At 36.1% G+C, this 24,094-nt stretch overlaps 1 protein-coding gene across 5 annotated transcripts in view; it reads left to right on the top strand.

Moving 5' to 3' along the window:
• The window catches only part of LOC139972164 (ERO1-like protein beta), a 52,886-nt gene that overhangs the window by 1,776 nt on the left and 27,016 nt on the right, over positions 1-24,094 (top strand). For 2 of the 5 annotated variants that reach the window (XM_071979152.1, XM_071979151.1), the window contains exons 2-9: positions 1,541-1,660; positions 4,424-4,507; positions 6,004-6,018; positions 14,995-15,051; positions 15,854-16,016; positions 18,329-18,449; positions 19,810-19,865; positions 21,264-21,281. In XM_071979152.1, coding sequence (XP_071835253.1) covers positions 1,541-1,660; positions 4,424-4,507; positions 6,004-6,018; positions 14,995-15,051; positions 15,854-16,016; positions 18,329-18,449; positions 19,810-19,865; positions 21,264-21,281 — 634 coding nt within the window. The remainder of the gene's footprint in view (positions 1-1,540; positions 1,661-4,423; positions 4,508-6,003; positions 6,019-14,994; positions 15,052-15,853; positions 16,017-18,328; positions 18,450-19,809; positions 19,866-21,263; positions 21,282-24,094) is intronic. The other 3 variants (XM_071979153.1, XM_071979154.1, XM_071979155.1) reach the window with 3 other exon arrangements.

The raw sequence follows: 24,094 nt of genomic DNA, 5'->3' as shown, positions 1-24,094 counted from the left end.
TACAGTCATCTGCAAACATTCTCATACTCTAGATTGCGTAATCATCGGCAGATCATTTACATAAATGGAGAAGAGCCAGGGTTCAAGCACTGTACCCTGGGGAACCCCTGAAAAGACAGTGCCAAGAGAGGATTTAGCATTATCAATGAAAACAGACTCAGTGCGATTGCTCAAAAAGGCATTTATCCAATTGAGAATTTTTCCAGAGATTGCATAGTGCTGAAGCTCATACGCTAGTTTTCTGTGTGGGGCCTTGTTAAAAGCTTTACTGAAATCTGTAATCACCACGTCAGTGTGAGCCCTTACAGTTTAGGTTTCTAGCTAGATCATTAACGATAAGTAACAAGTTCACCTTGTCCTCGTAAGTTGTGTATTGCATTAGTAGTCATAGGTCCTTTTCCTAAAGACTGACCAATGTAAATATAAGTTCTGTCATCGTGAATTGCATATAGCCTAGGCCTAAATACTTTTGGATCAGAAAATGTTTGTTACACAAGGAGACTGTCCAAAAAATTGTTTTTATTGTTGCAATTAGAAGGCATCTCAAGTCTTATTTGTAGATGGTAATATGTTTAGTATATCAGTTCCTGTTACTTAAACTGTGTAAGAATATGTGCAAGAGTGCTTTGTTTCCCTGTAATTATATGCAATAGTTACATGATGGTTTTGCCATTCGTAGTCAATGAAACTATTACAAAATGATGTTTAAACACACAATGCTCTGTGACTGTCAGCTCAATATATTTGCTTTGCTACTTTGCATCGTATGGACACATTTCCAATCGTTTGTATTTTGTTACAAGGTCAGTGAGGAAACGTGTGAGATAATTTCAATAGGTATATACTGTCAAGTTGCACATTGAAAGTTTTACTAAATACAGGATTGGTTGATTAAAATTTATTCTAAATTATGCATTTTGCAGTTGCCAAACTGTTTTGCTGGCAATCTAACCTATTTTCTTTGTAATGCATGCATTTTCCTTGCTTACTGTATTCTACAGTATACTCTAAGTTATTATGCTGTATATTGTTTTTAAAACTCCATGTTGTTTCACCTAACCAAGATATCTCATGGGTTTAAGTTTAAATTTCTTATAGAAACAACACTTTTGTCTCATTAGCTGTCTTTTCCTAATAAAGGAATATTGGAATTTGATCAATTGGATTCAAACTTGTACTGTGTGTACTATAGCACCTTCTGTAAGTTTATCCCCTGGTGCATCAAAGTTAAAGTTACTATAACGAATCTCTACAGTTGAGCTTTATCCAGTGAAATTATCACTAGACTTGAGAGGAATTACATTTCAAATAAGCAATTAAATTCAGTGCACAATCTTGCTATGCACATTCATAGACCCTGTACTGTATCTACTTACAGTGGGGGCTGAAACATGTACTGTGCTGTATGTATAGTAGCTGCAATTGGACCTGTAGTTGTAAGACCCCATGTACTTTCAGAGTATGAACCCATCCTCCAATGTTAACATGAAGTTACTGGGCACCTTTATTATTAATTTTTTTTCCTTTTTACTGTTTTTAGCTTTCAGGTCAAGTGGATGATTGTGACTGTAAAATCGAGTCTGTGTTGACATTCAACAATCTTCACATCAAACCCAGACTCACAAGCCTTCTGGAGAGGGACTACTTCAAATTTTACAAGGTTTGTTAATTTATATCCAGATAAGCTCTTTACAGTACAATAAGTACTTTACTGTCTCATACTATCACAGCAAATTGCATGTTGTCCCCGTCACTTGTACCTGCGTGCAGATTCAGTAACGAAACTGCCGATTCTTCCACTTACTATATAAAGATACTGTTGTATGCACAGTACGTAGTATAAATCTAGCAGTATACATGTGCGAAGTCACATATTATATGAATCTAGAGATTGTACCTGTAATAAACAATGTGTCTAACTGTACATAGAGGAAATCAACAATTGTTAGATGTTCTGTGAGGTTGTGAACCCAGACTGACTGATAAAGTTTACTACACTATATAGTATCTGTGCTTAAGACAATCTGCTGGTTGATTTATAGCGTGGTCCTGGCTTTGGAACATTACCTGTATGACACAGCCTTTGTCAGTCCTCACATTAAAAATTCCCTCTCTCATTGATACAGTAAGTTAGCTCTAGCCTAGTTTATATGTCACTAATATGTCCGTTATGAGGAAGTGTGACATACTCATTTCAATTCATATATAGATAAACCAATTATACAATGAGCACCTGCAGAGTGTTAACATAGAAAGCATGTCATGATCTAATGCATGTTCCCAGACTTTTAATCCAAGTTTTTAGTATTTGGAATGGCCCAAGTTCTCACCATGAAAGTTATTATCCGTGTAAATTTACTCTGAATATAACATTAATTCCATACCTTCAACTGATAATTGATCATGTAGTTAAAGAATTCTCCTTGACCCTTCCCCTTCCAAAACTGTGTGAAAATGTAGGCATTGTTGGACACATTTGATGTGGTGGACGTACAGAATAATTTGTTTCAAGCTTCTGAAGTGAGGAGAGGACATTTTAAGTAGTTAAAGGTTCCACAGCAAGGAGAGTTTTAAGGATTTCTGATATCAATAAGTGATTCTGATGATACAAAGTTGCCGACAACAGTTCATAAAATTTATAATTTTTTCTGTTTAACTCGACTAACAGCCTACTTTCTATGAGTGATGATCATGCGTTATAAAGTGCAGCGCAGTATAAATTAGAGCAACACAGCCATATAATTCACAGCATACAGTAGTATTCAATAGTACTGCATTACACAGTTGCATTGTGGGTTCAATAAAGACAAACTTAAGCACCTTGAACTGGAAACTTCGATCTGCTGTCAATTAGTGTTTGTTATTCTTAAATATCTGGCGGTTGCAATGTCTTATCAAGGTGCACATATCTATATTTTATGTATTTTGGCAGAATATTGATGAAATTATTGGGAACAGTATCTTGCTAAAAGATGCACAGTTTTGATAGCTTCTATGGTTGAGTCTACAGTACAGTCTGAATTCTTATTACCATGACAACAAGTCAGTTTTACATATTCCTTAATACAAATACACATGTATACTGGACAAGTACAATTTATAAACAACGACCAGAAAATATATATTTGGGGAAGTTTCTTTCGTTATTTCCATTGATCAAAAACAATAAACAACGGTTGACTTTTCAAAGCTTCAGATTAAGTTGTATTCAAATCATTGGATTGCTAACGATGGGTCATAAATTTCTCAGTCATCTTTGTCATGTTTCGTTAGGACTGCACTCTTCCTTTGTAATCAACACTTACTCTATGTTTCTTCAAGGCATTTGGAGGGAACATAAACTCTGCTTTGCAGGGAAACTCTTTCAATATTTTCAGATTTTGCCTGCCATAAGGTTTCCTCATGTAAATTGAGAGGATGAAACATCATTATAACAATAGCTAAAGAATAGTTTGCATGATTTAGTTTCTATATCCCTACATGGAAAGCAACTTGATACATTTCCCACAAACTAAATATTAAAAAAACAGTTGTTATTGGAAAGGCTTTCCATGTCATTAAAAACTTTGGGATGATGTTTACCTGCTTCTTAAATCCTTAAAATCCCGCAAATATTTTAGGGATAAGAAGTGACTGTAAGTCATCCAAGGGAGGAGTCTTGAAAAGTTTTGGTAAGATGGAGGGTGCTTAGATGTAAAATGGTGTTATATGTAGATGGTTGTACTGCTTATAGATGTTATATATTCATCCACTGTATCACAAGCAAGTTTTGTCATATTGTGTCTGCCATTGGAGTAGGGGGATTGGGGGAGAGAGGGGAGGGATGAGCCCCTTGATTTTTTCCGGGGTTTTATCCTGCAGGAGTATTATTGGTTGGCCCCTGCCCCTCCTACTGCTTTGTTTCTCAGTTTATTCTCCTACTGAATTGATATACTCGGCCGATGTCAGCAAACATCGACATTGAGAATCAACAACTTGCCTACATGAAACATTGAAACATGCCTACAGTATCGCCTGCCTAGGCTTGTTCTGCCTTGACTACACTGATTTACTGTATTAAATGCATAGTGTGACCTAGTACAGTATGGAATTGCACTAGATTCTACAGAGACAGTGTCAGTTTTAATTTTAGGAACTGATATTTAACAATGTTTGGTTTCCCGGAAGGGAAACTTATGGAGTCACTATTGCAGACCTTACAGAATTTTGGAGAGGACCATGGATTGCCAGCCGGCAATGACTATAACGTGAATCACAAAGTCATCCAACACGGCAGCATACAGAACGTTGTACTCAAAGCCGAAGCCAAAGTGAAGTAATCAGGTCACATAACCGGAGTCTGTGCATGCTAAGTTCTTTGATACCGCTCTCATTACCTTTCGGGAAACATTTCCTACTGTAGTTTTATCATCTTTGCTTTCAGATCAACCTCAATAGGCCTTGCCCTTTCTGGGCAGATGATGGAAGCTGTGCATTCGAGAGCTGTGCGGTGTGCCCATGTTCAGAGGTAAAATTCATGACTCCAGTCAATTTATTTTGTCTCGTACACCGTTGATTCTTCTTGTTGCATATGAATTGAGATGATCTCTAAAGGATTAAAGCCCGAGCTTAGGTTGTGAGGTAAAATGGGTGGAGTGGGCAGGGAGTGGGGCAGTTACTTGCGAAAGAAGAAAAGAAGGCAGGCATTACAGAGAGGGCAGAAAGTTATCATTAGTTAGAACCACACAGTGCTAAATTCCTTTGTTACAGTTTGATTATTACTTTAGTTGCTGTTCAGTATGTTCAAAGTTTATTATTTTACTTTGTGATTTGTACAGTTTTTCAACATGCAACCTAGACAGGTATTGCTATGTTATACTGCTAGATGCCTTTCTTAGAACTAAAGTAGATTAATTCAGCAGAGATGCCCTTTAGCACTGACGTACAGTATGCTACTGGATGATACTATATGGTATCATATGATAATACGTACTGTATCATGATAATATATAAGATACTGTACTGTACGATCCATCGGGGCACAAGTCATTTATCAAATGATTCCCAATGTGTTTCCTAATCTGTGCTTCGCGTTGTTATTGTTGTTGTTGTTGAACATTGTTCAATGCCCTCACCCATTACACACAAACACACAGAAATACACATTTATGTTATAGTGATAAAATTGAATTGTGGGTATAGATGGCTGTATAAAGAACATAAAAGATATTCTCTAAACTAATATTTCAAGCCATATCTGATAAATTACAATTTTCTGAACGAGGAGTGAATTGACCTACATAAGAGCCACCTTATAGCTGCTCTGAGTTTCGTGGTTGTTTTCTGAGGACTTCCATTTTTCATCACCTTCTTACAGTGGTGAAATAATTTAAGTACAGTATTATGATCTATCCAGTTGGTTACAAATGGTCTAAGCATGGCAGTCATGTTGTTCCTTCATCGAAAAATAGAGAATGATTGGTTACGCCATTTCTGTATCACGGTTTGTCTATTTCGCTTCCACTGTTCAGACCTTGAAAAATCCTCATTGAGTCTTAATGTATTATTGCACCCACTGCTCTCATAAATTTGGAAAATGTACAAATATAGCAAGATTAAAATTAAAAGTCAGATAATCTCTGCTTTTGAGGGTTGACAGGGAAGGGTTTCTAATCTTCCCATCAATACTTTTCTTAGGCTGCTTAGATACGAAAATATAACATGACCTATTTTAGTTTTCTACAGTTATTTTCGGTACTTATTCACAGGGTTTCTGTATGAACCTTAAAACAGGTATTCTTTATAGATACAGTAATCCACGTGTTAAGTGTATGGAAATACTTGCTCTTGATGATAAGCTGTTATAAATATGCAGTACTGTACCTCTCATTGCAGCAGCACTCTGTATGTAGTTATAACAATCTTGTACAACTACAAAACCGTACTGTAGGTGTGCTTCAGCTGTTACAATGTACATAAAGCTTTCATTTTGTTTTATTTTAATTTTTATTCAACATATGTTAGGATATGCAATGGTTGGTAAGTTTGACAGTAATTAATACCTTGGTCTCTTTTATTTTGTCATTGAATTTTTCTGTCAATTCTGACTCCTCTTAACCACTCCCAAAGAAAGAAAGAAAATCATTCAATTTTACATTCATATATGCAGTATGTGCATGCATTTCATTCATTAATCATATACAGTAGCAATGTTAAACATGCAGTGAGTGGTAATTTAAAAAAAAAAAAATTGTAATTCTTGGGAATTATGGTAATGTTTCTAGGCAGTGGTGTAGTTTACTGCACGCGATGTTTTGACATGTCATTGGAACTACAATATTGTGCCATATGTTCTCACGTTCATATTGGAACATGTAGTGGTTATAATCAACAGCTACTATACAGTATGGGGAATTAATTATATACTGCTGTTCACAGCTCAGTATAGCATAACATGCAGTATATTGTAATATTAGAAGCAAGTATATCTACTCATCAGTATCAAACTGTAATTTAATAGCCGGCCAAGGTGGCTCGATCCATCTATGTCATAGCACAAGAAGGTCTTTAAATCGTATGGTACCACAAGATTGCAGAGTTTGTAAATTTTACAGTATCCATGGTCTATGTCACAGCATCCATGGTCTATGTCACAGCACAGAAGTACTATTAGAAGGTCTTTAAATCGTATGGTAACGCAATATTGCAGAGTATGTTAATTTTACTATTTAAATTACAAATTATATAGAGCAAGGCCCCCCCCCCCCATACAGTATGTTACAGTCTAGGCATCTCTTGTGTCTGTCTACAGGTTGACCAGTTTGTCTTACATGTACTTGTTAAATTACAGTTCTGTAAATGTTTCTGTTTGGGGTAATTAAGTTTGTACTCATTTGCTGCACATTGTGGGTACAGTATACTGCCAATATAAATAATGTACTTAGTGTATATATTAGTCAGCTTTGAACACATTTTTGGTTGCCGTAATGCCGTTGCAGAAGGAGCCGTTGAATAGCTGCTATATGTTCGTCCGTCCACACTGCAGTATGTAGCTCTATCTGTAGTTAAAGGCATCATTGTTGCCTCTTAATTTAAGCATCCTGAAAATAATTTCCTCAAGTCATTCCAAAGTTGAAGTCGGGATAATACTGTACTTCCCATGATTATAGGTTTTGACAATTTCTAATTATATATTCTCAAACATTAAGAATGGAAGTATAAATGAATAATTCCATACACTAAGTTCAGTAGTTTGAAACAGGGCAAGTGGTAAAATGCAATAGAAGACTAGATGGAAATTTAAAATTTTGCCAAAGCCATCACAGTATTCAGGCAAATGGGCCAGATGCATAGGCTGCACTTATTTCAACCCCCCTTCCCCCACCCCTCCAGGAAACTGAAAGTGATAATACTACAAATTGTGAAACAAAAGGTTAATCCGTACAATTTTGACGGGTTTATTGTATGGATGGTTAACTTGGAATTTTCAAACACACAAGGTTGCCATTCTCTCCCCGGACCCCCTCAGGAATTTTTCTGCTGATGTCCATGGTCAAATGGTTACAAGCTTTTGGACTGAAAGAGTCATTACTCATTACAGCCTGAACCAGAAAGCTGCTTTAAGTTGCAGGCAATAAACATCTCACAAGAATTGGAACTGTATCAGTGCTTGTAGAAATGTGAGGCGACACCATCACAACCATCCTTATTGATCTACTGTACATATATCATAGAGATAACTGTTCAGATAACAGCTAAGGAAAAGCTCATCCATTTGGGAGATTTAATGTTTGTCTTTATTAATAATACAATTCTTAGTTTCTGTAATGGAGATAGGTTTGACCTACTGTACTGCTGAATCTAAAATAAGGCTCTCTTTATGACTTAGCATTGGTTTCAGTGTCAATACAGGTTAAGATTAATTATACCTTGAAATATGAAAAGGCATTTATACAAAGGGAAAGTAAGAAGGGTTTGTTTCTATTGTAGTGGTACTATGAAAGCACAGATTTGGAAACTGTCAACTTCCCAGTCACAGCTTTAAACTAACATAAATTACCTTTCAATTGGCATCAAGATTTTCCTAAGCTGTTTGGAGGAGAGTTTGTCTGTGCAAATATCTCTATCATACAGTAAAACCCTTTTATAGTTTACCATATACACTGTATGTGCATATATGCAGATGTACCTGCTTCAATAGTGTGTCATGTACAGTAGGTAATAACCAGTATTTCCCGTTTGTAAATGTACTGTGGTTTTTGTTTATTTTCTTAAAATAGCTTAGTTTGCTCACCAAGGTTTAATACTGTATATGTGGGTTCTAACAGTTTTATTCATTGCTACTCTAGCATAGTACAGTATGTACAGTATTTCACAACTTTCCATTAGAGCATAGAATCCTCTTCTGTGAGATATATAAGGGCGATTCCGTGAAAACAGGGACATGACCCCAAATTTTCAAAATCATTTCTGCAGCCATTTTTGGCTTCTAATATACTATAAACACATTTAGGGTCTGGGTTATGTACTTTTTTTTCCAACTATACCATGTTCTTCTACCAAAAAATGTGAATACCTGACTAATGTTGATTTTTGAGGGAATATTTGAGGAAATAGTATGGATATTTCAAAGTCTCAGATTTCCATATTTGAAAGCACTCTAAATAAATTTGTTATATATGTATTGGTAGTGCCATTAGTGATATATTAAAATATTAATCACAATTCCCCCAAACATTTTTGGTTTGTAGGCATATATGGCTGTAACGACACAGAGCTGATTTGACAGCGTAATGCGAGTTACCGAGAGACCAAGTTTTTAACTTTTTTTTTTCACTGGAGCAGATAATTTCCTGCCATTTCATATTATGCTTCTAGTCAAAGTAAAGAGTATAAAAATAGTTGAAAGAATTAGAAATGTACCTAGTATATAGATATAAAGAGCCATTGAAAACTGTAATGCGAGTTACCAGTAATGCGAGTTACCGCTGTAATGCGAGTTACCATATATTATTCCAATCTCACAAAGCACACTTGCAGTACTACTGATCAACAAAACAATACAGCACACTATATACTTATATAAGGTGTGCACAGAAGGTACTTCCTGTACCTAGAATGCACTGCAACCTCCATTACATCACATGTGACCCTTAGGACAGTTTCAACAGACATTGATGATTTTATCACCTGACCTTTGTGGAATCACAGACCTTCCAAATGAGTAATATTCTTTCTCTATTTTAACATTAGCATTTTCATGGGATATTAATTGCTTAGTACAATATTTAGGACAAATTGTGAGAGCTTAGGCTATATTAGTCTGTAGCCTATCACATAGTAATCTAGTATGTTCAAGGATGGGCAAATATTGTAAATCATGACCATTATAATGTGCCTAACATCTTGATGGAAATTAGTCTTGATATGAAAACTGATGCTGCCAAGGGTGTGGGCACCTCAGAATTAGTGGGGTGGGCAGAGGGGATGGGGCGGACGGGGAGTTTGCATAGGGGAGGATTGGGGCCGCTGGGGGGAGGGGGCAGGATTGCGGAGGCTTGGTCAGTTGGAATAGATTGGTGTGGTTTACCAATTCAAATGTGTGTTCCCCAAATATCATGATGTGCAAACCCCTTTCCCCAATATGAGTGTCTTATCACTACAATGTGAAAATCAACCTTTACTCCAAAGCATTTCAAATCCCCAAATTACACAAGATAAGGCAGGCCACCAGATTTCCCGGGAACGATCGATAACTGGAAATGGCCGAACCCCAGGGATGACAAAACTTTCTATCGACGAAGCCAGATGATAAAGAAGTTGGGAACGCCTTTGATTGCTAATAGTCGTGGCCAATTCAAGTTTGCATCAAAATTCTAATTTGATACAAAACACCATCCATTCAAGGTTATCTAGAATGGCCTACCACCATGCCCTCATACCGCATGATGAAACATCTATTGTGTTATTGTTGATATTGTTATTATACTGATAGAATTAGGAACAAGGAGTGTTTTATTAGTTTCATGCTTTTCCTAAGAACCCTAAAAACAAATTTTCAAAGGACCAATCACTAATTAACATGCCAAAGAAACTTTTCTTTTAATTCACTACCTGTATAAGCTGTGAACCTGTTTAACTTTCAATAGATGTTTTGAGACATTAAAATGGAAGAGGAGAGCTACCAGTTTGCTTGGATTAGCTTGATTGGAAATTTGGATTGATAATTCAAGAGTGTACATTGCAATCTTGTTAGTCAACAATTTTGGATTAGCTTGATTGGAAATATGGATTGAGAATTCAATAGTGTACATTGCAATCTTGTTAGTCAACAATTCTTCAGTTGATTTTCTGGTTCAATCAGCTTCGATTATTATTGATATAATTGTCAGGATGTTTTGCAAATTGTTGTTAAAATGTTGTTAAAAGTTTTGGAAAGAGTTTTACAGTTTCTAAGAGTTTCCAAGTGTTTCAAAAATGGCTTTGGAGCATATCTCTTTCAAAGAATTTGATGAATAAAGAGCAAAATCGATGACTGGAAAAAGTGTAATGCGAGTTACCGTAATGCGAGTTACCAGACTTTTCCCCCCTCCATACCACATCTGAAGTTGTTTCATATTTTCTACTGCTGATACATAAACATCAGTAGGGTAGATATCTTGTACATGTATGCAATTGAAGAAATCATTCTTTGTTTGAGCACAGTGCCATTTTGTACCGGTGTCAATTTTTCAGGTGTCCTTTTTCCGTAATGCGAGTTACCGATATTTGAAAGCGCACCATACATTAAGGCGAACAGAATTATAATTCTTGATAATTTCATATTGTAGCTATGAATGTTGGATATAACACCACAGAAAATTGAGGAGTTACACTAACCCATATTCAAGCCACAGCACTTGGATTATAAAAAAACAGCAAAAAGTGTAATGCGAGTTACCATGGAATCGCCCATAAACATTTTGTATTCTGTACATCAAATAATTTTATAATTTTGTGAGATGTTTTTATCTCATTTCTCTTATTTACATGATCCACAGTTCATGTATACAACTTTACTGCATATCACTTCTAGCCCATCATATCATTTTTCTCTCAACCTCTTTTATAATTTTTTCCAATTTTCTCTCGTTGATTTGCTCCGAAGTTTATACAGTATTTTATCATAAACCTTCTACATTTACCATTTTTCTTCAATTTTTTCATTGTTTCTCTGCTGTACAGTGGCTACATTACCTTTGTTTTTGATTCACAAAAATTAATTACAATAATTTTACAAATTTATAATCAGAGTTGGATGGTACATGCAAGTGCAGTATAAAATTAATAGAAAAACAAGTTAATCAAGAAAATTTAAATTAAAACTTTATCAAGGAGGGACTTTGTAGAGAAATAACTGCACTGCTTTAATACTAATAAATTTAGAGTAACACTGAGAATTAGAGTAACGCTGTGAAACAGTGCTTAAAGAATAAGAAGATGCTTTCTTTCAGGACAAAATATGGTGCAAAAGAAATAAGAAGCCAATCACCAAATGGCAAAAGTAGTGAAATGAAAAGGCCAGTAGAAAGTCATTCAGTTAATACTCAGAATGGTAGATTTAGGAGGAAGAGAGAGTGGGCGGTGCAGTGCTAAAATCGTTCCAGTCATGCAGTTTATGTAGATTGGAGACAGGTCAGAGAGGAGCGAAGTATATCTCCTTAAATTCAACACCCAATTTGAAGAGTGCATATATTTATACCAGAGGAAGCATGTTCACTTTTATGGCACCATCTGCCTCTGAAAGACAGTACAGTGAAAGTAGGTATTTTTGAGTATTTCTTTTTCAAGTCCTAATTTTCTATGGCATTTGAGGTTTCCAGTCTCAGAGGTACGTAACAATTTAATCTGACATGTTTTCGGATGATATGCAAGGACTTCATTCTCTTAATGTGCATTTACAGCACTCTCAACTGCACCAATTGAAATGACTTGTTCTTCATATTTTCTTTTCATATTTACCCTTTTCCCCCTTTCGGTAAGTTCATTTTTCCTCCACTAGCTATGGTATATATTGAATTAGTCCTTTACCTAGTTTGCAGTATGTTAATCGTATATACTGTTTTTGTCATAACGTCATTGTAACCGATCACCTGTTTACCCGAAGTACAGTAGGAGGTACAAGGTCATATATATCCAGATCCTTCAACCTGATTGGGTCTAAATTTGGAATATTTTTGACATTATCTATATAGGGCCAATGGGGTCCAATACAGGAACTTCAGGATGTACCCCACACCTCCCCTTCTAGTTATAGACAAGCTACAAATCGTACTCTTTGAGATAACTTAATATCTACTGAAAGTAATGTAGGTAGACCTGTTAATTTACTGCACTACAGAAATATGTGCACACTGTTGACGGGGAACATGGAAGTAGTATTTCCATGATATTACTCGGCACCATACATTGGGGGGGGGGGAGGAAAGGAGGGGTTGCACATATGACCCCCAGAAGTCTTTCTGACATTCTTCCGATGGCTTACAGTACATTTAATAAAACATGCTAAAATATAAGATGTAACACACAAATGTAGTTAAATGATGAAAATGATAGCACCATTTTGCATCTAAGCCCCCTTACAAAAAACCAAAATTTCTCATAGAGGAGAAGCCTCCCATTCCCTCTGGATGGACATCAGCTAACATTTGTGCCCCCTCCTTCCCCCTCCAAAAAAAAACTCTTGCCAGGGGCCTGATGATACTATTAAATCTAGCAGTCAGTGAAACGGTACAAGTACCTATACTGTGAATTGCTCTCAAATCCATGATACTGGAACATTGGAATCTGAATTCTGGTAGAGTAATTATCACTATGTCACATGATTGGAATAGGAACTGTCTGCTATATGAAGATCCTGCTTTGATCAGAATGTAACTTTTATACATTTACTAAAAAATTACACAGCCTGTAATAAGGAAATACTGCGTCTGTGTTACTATGTGGAATAGGAACTTGTGAGCTTGCTAGGTATACATGGTTTGTAAAATATGACAGTTTAGAAGATTACTGTACTGATACCAAATTGGGTTTACTGTCATGGCCAGTGGTGCAACCAATTAGAGCCCCCCCCCATCACCCCAAGAATAAGATCAGGGGGATACAGCTTCCTTCCCCCACAGGCAGACAATATTAGAATAAACATGCTAGTAAAACCAAACCAGTCAAATATACTTCAACATTGTTTCAAAAGTCAAATTATCGCACCATTACGCATCTAAGCGCACTCCATTCTACCAGAATTTGTCAAAGTGGAGCGGTCACCTTACCCTGGATGACATAACATCTTAGCCCCCCCCCCCCTCACCCATACCAAAATTGTTCTTGCACCCATGGTCATGATGTCCACCTTCTCTCAGCCACTTACTGTATCTCTGTGAGTAAAGTTACTCTTTTGAGTTTTTGAGTGCAAAGTTACAAACTAAAACACCTCTCAACTATGCAGTAAGTACTGTAGGTTGCTACTCAAGATCTTACAGTATACAGTATCTCAAGTGAATCTGTTCTGTGATTAGCTGCAGGATTCAACGTGCAGTAGTTTTAATATACATCCTAAACCTGAACTGTCTGGAATTTTCTAGATTTATCGTATTGGAAGGTCAAGTTTGATTTTCATCTTGAAAGGACTATAAAAGTGAAAAATATACAGAAGCATCACTTTGATGTTACAAAAAGACTTGCCTTCATTGGTGTTAAAAAAAAAAAAGATTAATAGATTGTTATTAGTTTTTGTTAGCCTATCTAGTTTGCATAATAGCATAGTCCCTTAAGCTTCAATATTGTCTATCAATTTGGAGGGGAAAAAAATTTCTCTCGTGTTAGAAACTTAGTCATCCATGAATCTCTGTTGTAGTCCTATTGACCGATTTCCAGACAAGACCTTTCTAATTGCTTGCCTGTCTAAATTATTGGGCTATTTCTGAGGCACCATTACCAATTTCTACCTTGGTTTGGTGGCAATTAAAGTGCTCAACATTTCAAGTGTGAAAAAACAAACAAACAGAATAAAGCAAGAAGACGTGGCAATTGCAAGGTGTACTGTACATCTATTGATTGTGATATATAGTGCAGTAGACATCTGTTGGATGAAGTTATTATACACAATACAATACACCTCTGTGCATGTAGTATGTATGTGTAGGTGTTATTATAAGAGAGTGATCACACACTGTAGCTGCCCTTTGGTGGGATTAATCTGTTCTGAACTGTGTGTAAACTTGTCCGTATATGGTGATACTGAATAAATATGTATTCTTACTGTTCATATTGTCCCTAACCCCTGGTATTTCAATCTTCATAACATATGCACTATGTTAAATTCACTTGATAGGTTATAACACGTGATTCTTCAGCACTGTAATGTCTGCAATGTACAGTGTGTACAGTATGTGTGAAGGGTAATATTAATGGTGAATGTGCACATACCCACCTGCCCCGGTGCCCCGGTATTATGTAAGTCGCCACAGTGAAGTTGGTGGCTGGTATAGGATTCTGTTTTTACTGAGTGTCACAAGGTCATTTTACTCATCCATCTTATCGAGTAAGAATACCAGTTTCTTTGATATTTGGTTTCAATAATTTTTGAAATTTGCAACTTAAAACCATTACCGTGGAAAGTAAATCAATCTTGACCTTTTGAACACAGTACAAAAGTTTTACAAGTGAATATATGTGAGTTGCTGATGGCATTTCAATTTTCAGCATGTACTTTACAATCTGTCCACAGCATTACTTTAGACTGTACATGTTTATAATTTTTTTTGGGGAAATGAATAAAATCATAGTGCCTCATTTTTTGAACTAGATTGATTGATATAGCCTTGAGTTACGTACTGAATATTGCAACCAATTTTACCCAGAAAATAATCTAATTTATCTTCTCTTGAAAAAGTTGTTTCAGAAGATCTCAAACCTTTGTATATTAAATATAGTATGACTTGTTATATATAATATAAATGTATTTTCTTTTCCCTACAGGATGAAATACCTTGTGGCTTAAAGGAAGATCATCAGGAAGAGACTCTTAGTGATAAGGTTAGTATTTTAGGCAGCCATCCTAGGTAAACTATTTCTGTGATCATAAAGTAGAATATCTTCCAGCAGAGATTTTGGATTTTATGTTCTCTGGGAAACTTGTTGCTTGAATGGTCATCATTTCATGCTCAAGGGTCAATGATTCATTTATTAACTTCCCTGCATCAAAAAGGTTGCCCTCATCATCATCATCATCATCGCTTTAACACTTCTTTCTCAACCTCTGCAAGTGAGTTGAAAGGTTACAACATTCCAGCAAAGTCCATATACATCAGTTTTAGAAATGTTTGCATCATAATACAGTATTTTCCACAGAAAATGGGTAGAATTTTGAAAGACGAAGAATAATACAAAAAAGGAAAATTTTGACTTGAGTTGTATAATTAAAGAAGAATTGATGGTTTGCAAGATTGAGGATGATGTCAGTACACCGAGACAGTGTATAAGATATCTGCTGGATCAAATGAACATCAGATATGACCCCCTCCCTCACCCCCACCCACTCAGCAAATTTCTCCCTTCCCCATGGATAGTTCAAAGCAACAGCAGTTGGGTTCTTTCTTCTGGTATGCCCTTTGGGAAACTACCGTGGAAACAGAATTGGATGGTTCCGTGATAATTGACAAAATCACGCAGAGATTTACCTCTCAATAATCCGTTGAAGGTTGGTCATGAATATTCTGTAAATCCTAAAAAGGAGGGTGATACCACAGATATTTTAGCAAAAACTTTTATCTTTCTTCTTTAGTCTTCATATTACTGCGGTAGTCGCCACTTTTCCTTTCTCTCTTTTCTGCGGTAGTATTCTCTCCCCTTGAATACCGCCAAGGAAGACTGTGAGGACAGAACTACGGAAGAGATCCGCCTCAGTGCCTTGGACACCACCATCAGCCAGAAGGACAAGGCTGCATTTGAATCCTGGCAGGAACATGACGATGCCAAGATGGACTTTTGTGAACCTCAGGGTGAGTCCACGATGGCGTTGCATCCTGGGATCGACCTCATCCCGGAAAAATGACCAGGTCAGGTGGTCTTGACCTCGGAGCATTCTTATAGAGGAGACACAAACCCAACTATCATCTTGTAGCTTAAATGATAAAGATCTTTGCAATGAGCAACTGTGCCAATGGGCAAAGTTAAATAGTTGAGTTCTGTTTGGGGGACCTGCAGCCTAGTTAAATTGTCATCTGGGAGCTGCCATTTTGTAAAAATCTGTGATGCCAAAGGGTTCCTACAATCTCACACAGTTTTTTACTTCTCATTGATTCTATTCTTCATATTTTCAAGGAAGAATGTTAACATTGTTGACACTGAACCCAACACCATCATCAAGTCCTGTTGGGATCATCAAAACTTTAGATTCAGCATTTGCAAAACCAATGGCCAGTAAAGAAAAAAAAGGAATGTAATAAATAATAAATAAAAACAAAACACAAAAAATGAAGCATCATGTGGCTCGATGATGTGCTAGCTTCACTTAATCAACTCTTCAGCCTTGTGTTTGTGATTGAACATTACAAACTGTGATAACCTTCCAATTGGAGATAAGATTTGTTTTTTTACTTGTTTTGGGGCAGGTATTCTGTAGTATCTCTTCCCCTAAAATCAATGATGATCATTAGGTATAGTGTCTCATTCAATATGCAGATATTGTCATGCAAACAATGTTGTGGTAATGCCATGTTTTAAACCTTGAAAGTTATATAGCAAGGATGTAATTTTAAGTTTAGGTTATTGTTAAGTTTAAAATGATCATATTTCATTAGCTACAAATTTTGTGAACTGCAGTGTTTGCAATTTGTCAGAAACTTTTTTGACCTACAGTAGTAACAATGGAATTGTACACTTGTACAGTTTAATGCCAAAAACTTCCAAGTCCTTTAAATGCCAAAGTAGTGTATGTGAGAACAGCTTAATACCAGGATAAAACCTGTGATGTTTGATGAACTGAATTGATAACACCGTAGTTTAATGTGGCAAATATCAATTATAGAGTTGTTTTCATATTCATGGACTAACTACATATATAAAATACAAAATTCAGGCAGCATCGTGCACAAATTCAGGCAGTGATAGCATAGTATACAAATTCAGGCAGTGATAGCATAGTGCACAAATTCAGGCAGTGATAGCATAGTGCACAAGTTCAGGCAGTGATAGCATAGTGCACATATGCAGGCAGTGATAGCATAGTGCACAAATTCGGGCAGTGATAGCATAGTACACAAATTCAGGCAGTGATAGCATAGTGCACAAATTCGGGCAGTGATAGCATAGTGCAGAAATTCAGGCAGTGATAGCATAGTGCAGAAATTCAGGCAGTGATAGCATAGTGCACAAATTCGGGCAGTGATAGCATAGTGCAGAAATTCAGGCAGTGATAGCTTAGTGCACAAATTCAGGCAGTGATAGCATTGTGCAGAAATTCAGGAAGTGATAGCATAGTGCACAAATTCAGGCAGTGATAGCATAGTGCAGAAATTCAGGTAGTGATAGCTTAGTGCACAAATTCAGGCAGTGATAGCATTGTGCACAAATTCAGGCAGTGATAGCATAGTGCAGAAATTCAGGAAGTGATAGCATAGTGCACAATTTCAGGCAGTGATAGAATACTGCACAAATTCAGGCAGTGATAGCTTAGTGCACAAATTCAGGCAGTGATAGCATTGTGCAGAAATTCAGGAAGTGATAGCATAGTGCACAAATTCAGGCAGTGATAGCATAGTGCACAAATTCAGGTAGTGATAGCTTAGTGCACAAATTCAGGCAGTGATAGCATTGTGCACAAATTCGGGCAGTGATAGCATAGTGCAGAAATTCAGGCAGTGATAGCATAGTGCAGAAATTCAGGCAGTGATAGCATAGTGCACAAATTCGGGCAGTGATAGCATAGTGCAGAAATTCAGGCAGTGATAGCTTAGTGCACAAATTCAGGCAGTGATAGCATTGTGCAGAAATTCAGGAAGTGATAGCATAGTGCACAAATTCAGGCAGTGATAGCATAGTGCAGAAATTCAGGCAGTGATAGCATAGTGCAGAAATTCAAGCAGTGATAGCATAGTGCACAAATTCAGGCAGTGATAGCATAGTGCAGAAATTCAGGCAGTGATAGCATAGTGCACAAATTCAGGCAGTGATAGCATAGTGCACAAATTCAGGCAGTGATAGCATAGTGCACAAATTCAGGCAGTGATAGCATAGTACACAAATGACAAGAGATATTCTACAAAGGAATCAAGTACTTCAGGGGACTGTTTTCAATCTGATCTCTTCACAGATGAGGATCCTTCAAATATGGAGTATGTGGACCTTACCATTAATCCAGAGAGGTACACTGGATACAAAGGGAAGTCCCCCAGGAGAATATGGAACAGTATTTACAGAGAAAATTGTTTCAAGTAAGAAGTTGATTAATTCTTGAGAGTCCATTTTACCTTTTTTTCTTTCTAGAAAACATAAGTTGTCTGTCTAACGTGTCTTTAAAGCAGCATGCAGGGGTTGAATCAGCTTTGGTAAAAAGATAGTGAAAGGCGACACTACTGACACATGACATTGGACACTTGTATAAGTTAAGCTCCTTTAAAGCAACTTTCAGGGTTTTGTTTCAACTGTTACACTGAATGCATGTATACAACATAGATTGTAGAATGACAGCCTCTTCAAAAGAAACGTGAACAAAAAAGAAAATATGGGTGAGATGTTATAGTGCATCACTGTATAGGTGATTCATATCAGAAAGAAATGGAATTATTTCAACAGTAACACTGAATGCATGTATACAACATAGATTGTAGAATGACAGCCTACTCAAAAGAAAAGTGAAAATTAAACTATGGGCTAGATGTTACAGTGCATCACTGTATAGGTGATTCATATCAGAAAGAAATGGAATTATTTCCCAAATATTTCACAACAGCTGTCAAGGGTAAAATTGAAGGACACAACTTGTATTATTTCTGTTAAATCATAAATGTTACCCAAAAAAATATCAAAAATGACAGTAATATCTGGGAGTTGACGTTGAGCCTTATTTTAAAAGCAGTGTTCTGGGCTTGCTGTATAAAGGCTCCTCCAAAAGCTGCATCAGGATTTTAAAAAAACTGAGTTTAAGCTGTTAGCCTTGAGACGTTCAGATTATTTGCCTACGTTTAATGCCTGGCTCTAAAATCGAACATTAACGTTACGCTGTTAAAGCTCGTTGAATGTATAGCAACGTTACTGCATCTTTTTGTTTTATGTTGAGTCAGTTTTTAATAGATTAATCACTTCATCGCATTAAAACACCATCAAAACAATTTGTAACTAGAAGACCAAGTTTAATTTGCATATCAAAGGCAGTCATTGTTTTTTGTTCAACAAGGGCTACACTAACCAACTGACTACTCTCAGTTATACTGGTATATACATTTTCATGTGGTACAAATTGATATTAACATGAGTCAAACTCAAGTGAATCTAATGAAAAATGAAATAGTTTTATATTTGTGTCACTAAAATGCAACTGGCTGTTTGAAGACATACCATAGTTTATATGTTTAGTAAATTATGGAAGAAACAGTACCTGCAAAAACCATTTATTGTTATTGTTATAATTATTGCCATTCAAATGACTGGTAGTCTAAAGCATGACATGATTAATAAAAGTTTGTTAAGTAATAAAGTATGTAGTAAAGTAATAAAAAAATTAAATGCTGAAATGCAAATATTTAAGGAGTGTTTTTTTCCCCCCCTTCTTTTCAATTGATTCGTCTTTCACAGACCAGATCAAGAGATAACAGGATACCAAAGCTTTGCTTCAAAACGTTTTGTGAAAGGTAAGAAAACGACAAACAAGTTAAGATCCATAGCCGTCATGTGGCTATTAAAGACATAAATGTAAGCATATTGAAATATGGAAAATGGACTGAGAACTTTCTTATTTATATAGATAAAAAGTCAAATTCATCTTGAAATCTCTTTTCTGCTGCTTTTTGTGTTATATCGAATGATGTTGGTGTGAAAGGCCCCCTCCTCCCTCCCTCCCTCCTCCCTCCTCCCTTCCCCCAAAAAATAGGTAAAGAGATGACTATATAGAGATCACAACCAACTAAGTGCTGGATAGCTCAGTTTGTAGAACATAGGACTGGTGTGACTCCTGTGGTCACTGCTGGTTTAATTGCCCTTCGGCCGTAGCATCTAGTTGGAAGCGTCTTTGCTTTAATTTGAGACATTTAAATGTTTCGCAAGCAAATTGGAGACAGATATCTGACCATATATCTGACCAATTATTGACGTTCAATTGGCAGAGAATGAGACGTTTATTAGGAAGACAAACAAAAACTGGGAGGAATAGTTTTTGTAGGGGAGACCCCCTCACACCTCCCCCTCCCCCATCTCAGTATGGTCCGTTTAGCTGTCAATATGATTACTTTGAAGTTAAAAAATACTTTTTTTTTTCTTGGCATCTGTTTTGTTGCCATGGCATGCTTTAATCATCAATCTGTATTTTACCTTAATTTAAAACTAAACTAGACTTGATAAAAGATTCAAATTGGACAGTTTGCTGGTGTTGGAAGTTCATATTTTCCCTAAGAGTTACAGTCACAGAAATGCCAACTGGGATTTTTTGTAGCATAATTCATACATGACCATTTGTAATCTCGCAAATATTTACTACATGGTGAAATACTGATTCGCTGTGTAGGGTCATTCCATGTCAAATCAACAGATTTAGGAGAAGTTTTGTAGCTTACGCCTTCTCCAAAAAATTACCACCCTCTTGCATGATCAGAGCACAGAGTAAAGGGCAAATTGCAAAATTTCAAACGCTCATAAATGGGACAATTATGAGACAACGCAACTGAAATTTTCACATTATGTTTATTTCATGGTGCTCTATTTCATGGAGGAAGAGTGGTCACTTTTGGAGAGGGGTCAAGCAACAGCCATCTGTGATTTGACAAGGAATGACCCGGTCGTAGATGCTGCTAAAGTGTATTTCGTGGAAGTATGAAGAGATTCATTCAATTTTTCAATTCATCAAACTCCCAAAACATTGCTGACATTCTTTCAATTTTCCTTTTCGTTTAAATTGATTAAAACCAACTTATCCAAATTTTTCAGCTGTTTTTGTCTTTAATATTTTTATCCTTGTTTCTTTACCCCCATTTTAATTTTCATTACTTTCTTCCTCATAAAATTTCCTTCTTTTTTCCCCCCTTTCTTCTGTAAAGCCTCACAATATTTAGCAGGTAACTTTGGAGTCATTATTGTAAAAGATAGAAAAAAAACAACAACAAATATCAGAACTAAACCAGCCACACAACCTTTTTTATTTTTTGTTACTATTTTATTTGCAAATATTAGTTTAATACCAAGATGTTGGAAATCATCATGTTTCTATTGAGCTGTTGATATGTTTCTGGTAAATTTTAAGAGTTTAAGTAATATGATATTTGTATCTTGTCCTGCAACCTTTAGCATGTATGCATGTTTTCATTAATTTATGCCTGCTTTATGCTTGCTTTAACTGTGGTACTATACTGTAGTTAGGCAGTTCTCAGTGTTTACTTTTTATTTTTGTTTAATTTACATGATTAAGTAAGAGTGCAGCTGGCAGCATTTCATTTTCTGATAGCCGTTTGATCCGTTGTTACTGTACTTTCAAGGCAGCACATCTTGCCCCTCCCCACCTCCCCCCCCCTCCCTGAAGCAAGTAATGAGAATTAGTTATCTTGTGATTTTATTGCAGAAAGTTCACAAGCAATGTTAAATAATGCAAGAAACTCAGAAAGTCCTTTCCAGAACAGTAATTACCACTTGAGCCTCAGCGCTAGCTAAAACACTCTCGTAGCAGATGACACCTGTTTCTAAACCTTAAAATTTGCATTAAAAATCTATGGGCAGAAATTGATATTGTTATGAATTAATCAGGTTCTATATAAAAAAGTTCATTGTATCATTTTTGCCAAGAAGAAATTTGAAGTTTCTCAATACAGTTTGTAGGAAATAGTGCACTGGTTTACTGGAGTGGAAAAGTTACTCTGTATTCTTTGTTTAATATTTTTCATAGAAACCTTAAATAAAACAACAGGTTCCAAAAAATAAAATAAAATTCATTAATGTGGTAGTAATTCAGTACAACCAGATGCTTTGTTAATGATGGTTTTTGAAAGTAACCGTCCATTACATTTCTCCCAAGGGAGCTATTTAGATCTGCCTGTAGAGGTGTGGATTGCATGGGGTTATGATGGAGGGGGGGGGGTCCATTTTGGGGACTGGTCTTTAATGCTAAGTGTCCTTGTTTGGTTTAAAAGATGCATGTCAAATAAAGTAAAACCAATTCTTTATTATATCTTAATTGTTCTTTTGAACACACCTTTGAGTTACTCTTTGTGTTAGCAAGCTTTTTTTTTATGTTGAGCAACATGCTGGTTACCAATTAAATATGTGAAAGTGATATATGTGCACTCCAAGAAATAATATAACATAATAAGCATTGCACACTCATAATAGCACAATTTCATGGCATTGCTAGGCAACTCATTAAAACATAACTTGAATTTCAATGGATCATAATCATTACAGATTTTCCTTTTACTCTATGGAAAATAATACCATAGGCAAATATATTTATGCATCACAAATTTGTTAGAGCCAATTGTATTCACAATACAAAAAAAAAATTATAATAACTAATTAGGTTTTAGGATAAAACCTTAGTGGTGTATTTTAAAGGGTTATGCCCTTGCCAGAAAACTTAAAGTAAAAATATAAACTAAAAAAAATTAAAAAAAACTTGAGAGAGGAAAATATTCCATACGGTTTTAGATGGAAAGCCCATATCAGTCAGTATCTTGTTCCTAACTAGAGATGCGATGGATTGAATGTTCCTAACTTGTGATATGGTTGTGATATGTGATATGGTTGATTATTGCATGTACGGTAACCAGCAGTATTTTTGAGTTGGTATTCCTTACTCCAGTGTATGTGGTCTATGATGGTCTTCACAAAAGATTTACTTTCTCTATTAAAGTGGTCTCGTTGTGATATCATCGAAAAACGGGATAAATTTGGAAATGTTTGCTCAGGTCTCAGTGTTCCAGTGTCTAGAATCTGATCAAAATGTAACTGTTTTTCTGTTTTTGTAAAAATGTTATTTGCCTCAGTGCATGGATACTGTACATAGTTTACATATTATGAAGAAAAACAAACACATTCTCAGCGCCATGATTGCCGCGATGACATCATTCACTGAGCACTGTTGCCAGATACAATTTTTACAAGATACCACTTGAAAAAAATTTGTATCATGATACAATAAGGTCACGATGATATGGTTTTGGCATATAGGTGCTAAACATTTCCAGCATTTTGGGTTAAAGCATTCTACTTCAGCCACCACCGGTATATCCCCTTAAGAACAATTTGAATAGTATTCAATGAGAATTAGGCTAACTTGAACCACCCATGTTGAACATTGTGGCAGTGTGTTCAACCACAGAATGTTTACTAACTAGACCATGGAGGTTTGGTTAATTTTGCATGAAAATAGTAGTAGAGTTTATATGGTGTATGGACTAAGAGGGTGATAAGGAATTGGAAAATTGATTCAGTTGGAAGTCCCTTCTGCATCATGTTTGATCAGTGTCAGTGAAAGCATGCTGTGTTTTTTTAATATTCCAAGAAATACCACATGAAAGGTTTCTCAGATATGATTCTAAGGTTTATGTCATAAGCTCAGCATCATTTTGCTATCCAAGGATACTGATAAACACAATACAGCATTTGATGTTCATGAAATAACTTGTTGTTGGTGTTGATACAGTGTAGGGCAATGTTATTTGTGATTATTCTGTGTACACAGTGTAGGGCAATGTTATTTGTGATTATTCTGTGTACACAGTGTAGGGCAATGTTATGTGTGATTATTCTGTGTACAGTGTAGGGTGATGTTATTTGTGATTATTCTGTGTACACAGTGTAGGGCAATGTTATTTGTGATTATTCTGTGTACAAAGTGTAGGGCAATGTTATTTGTGATTATTCTGTGTACACAGTGTAG

Source organism: Apostichopus japonicus, chromosome 8 (genome assembly GCF_037975245.1).
Source record: "Apostichopus japonicus isolate 1M-3 chromosome 8, ASM3797524v1, whole genome shotgun sequence".
Lineage (NCBI taxonomy): Eukaryota > Metazoa > Echinodermata > Holothuroidea > Aspidochirotida > Stichopodidae > Apostichopus > Apostichopus japonicus.
Note: the sequence above shows the minus strand (reverse complement) of the source record. Positions and strands in the feature narration are given on the sequence as shown.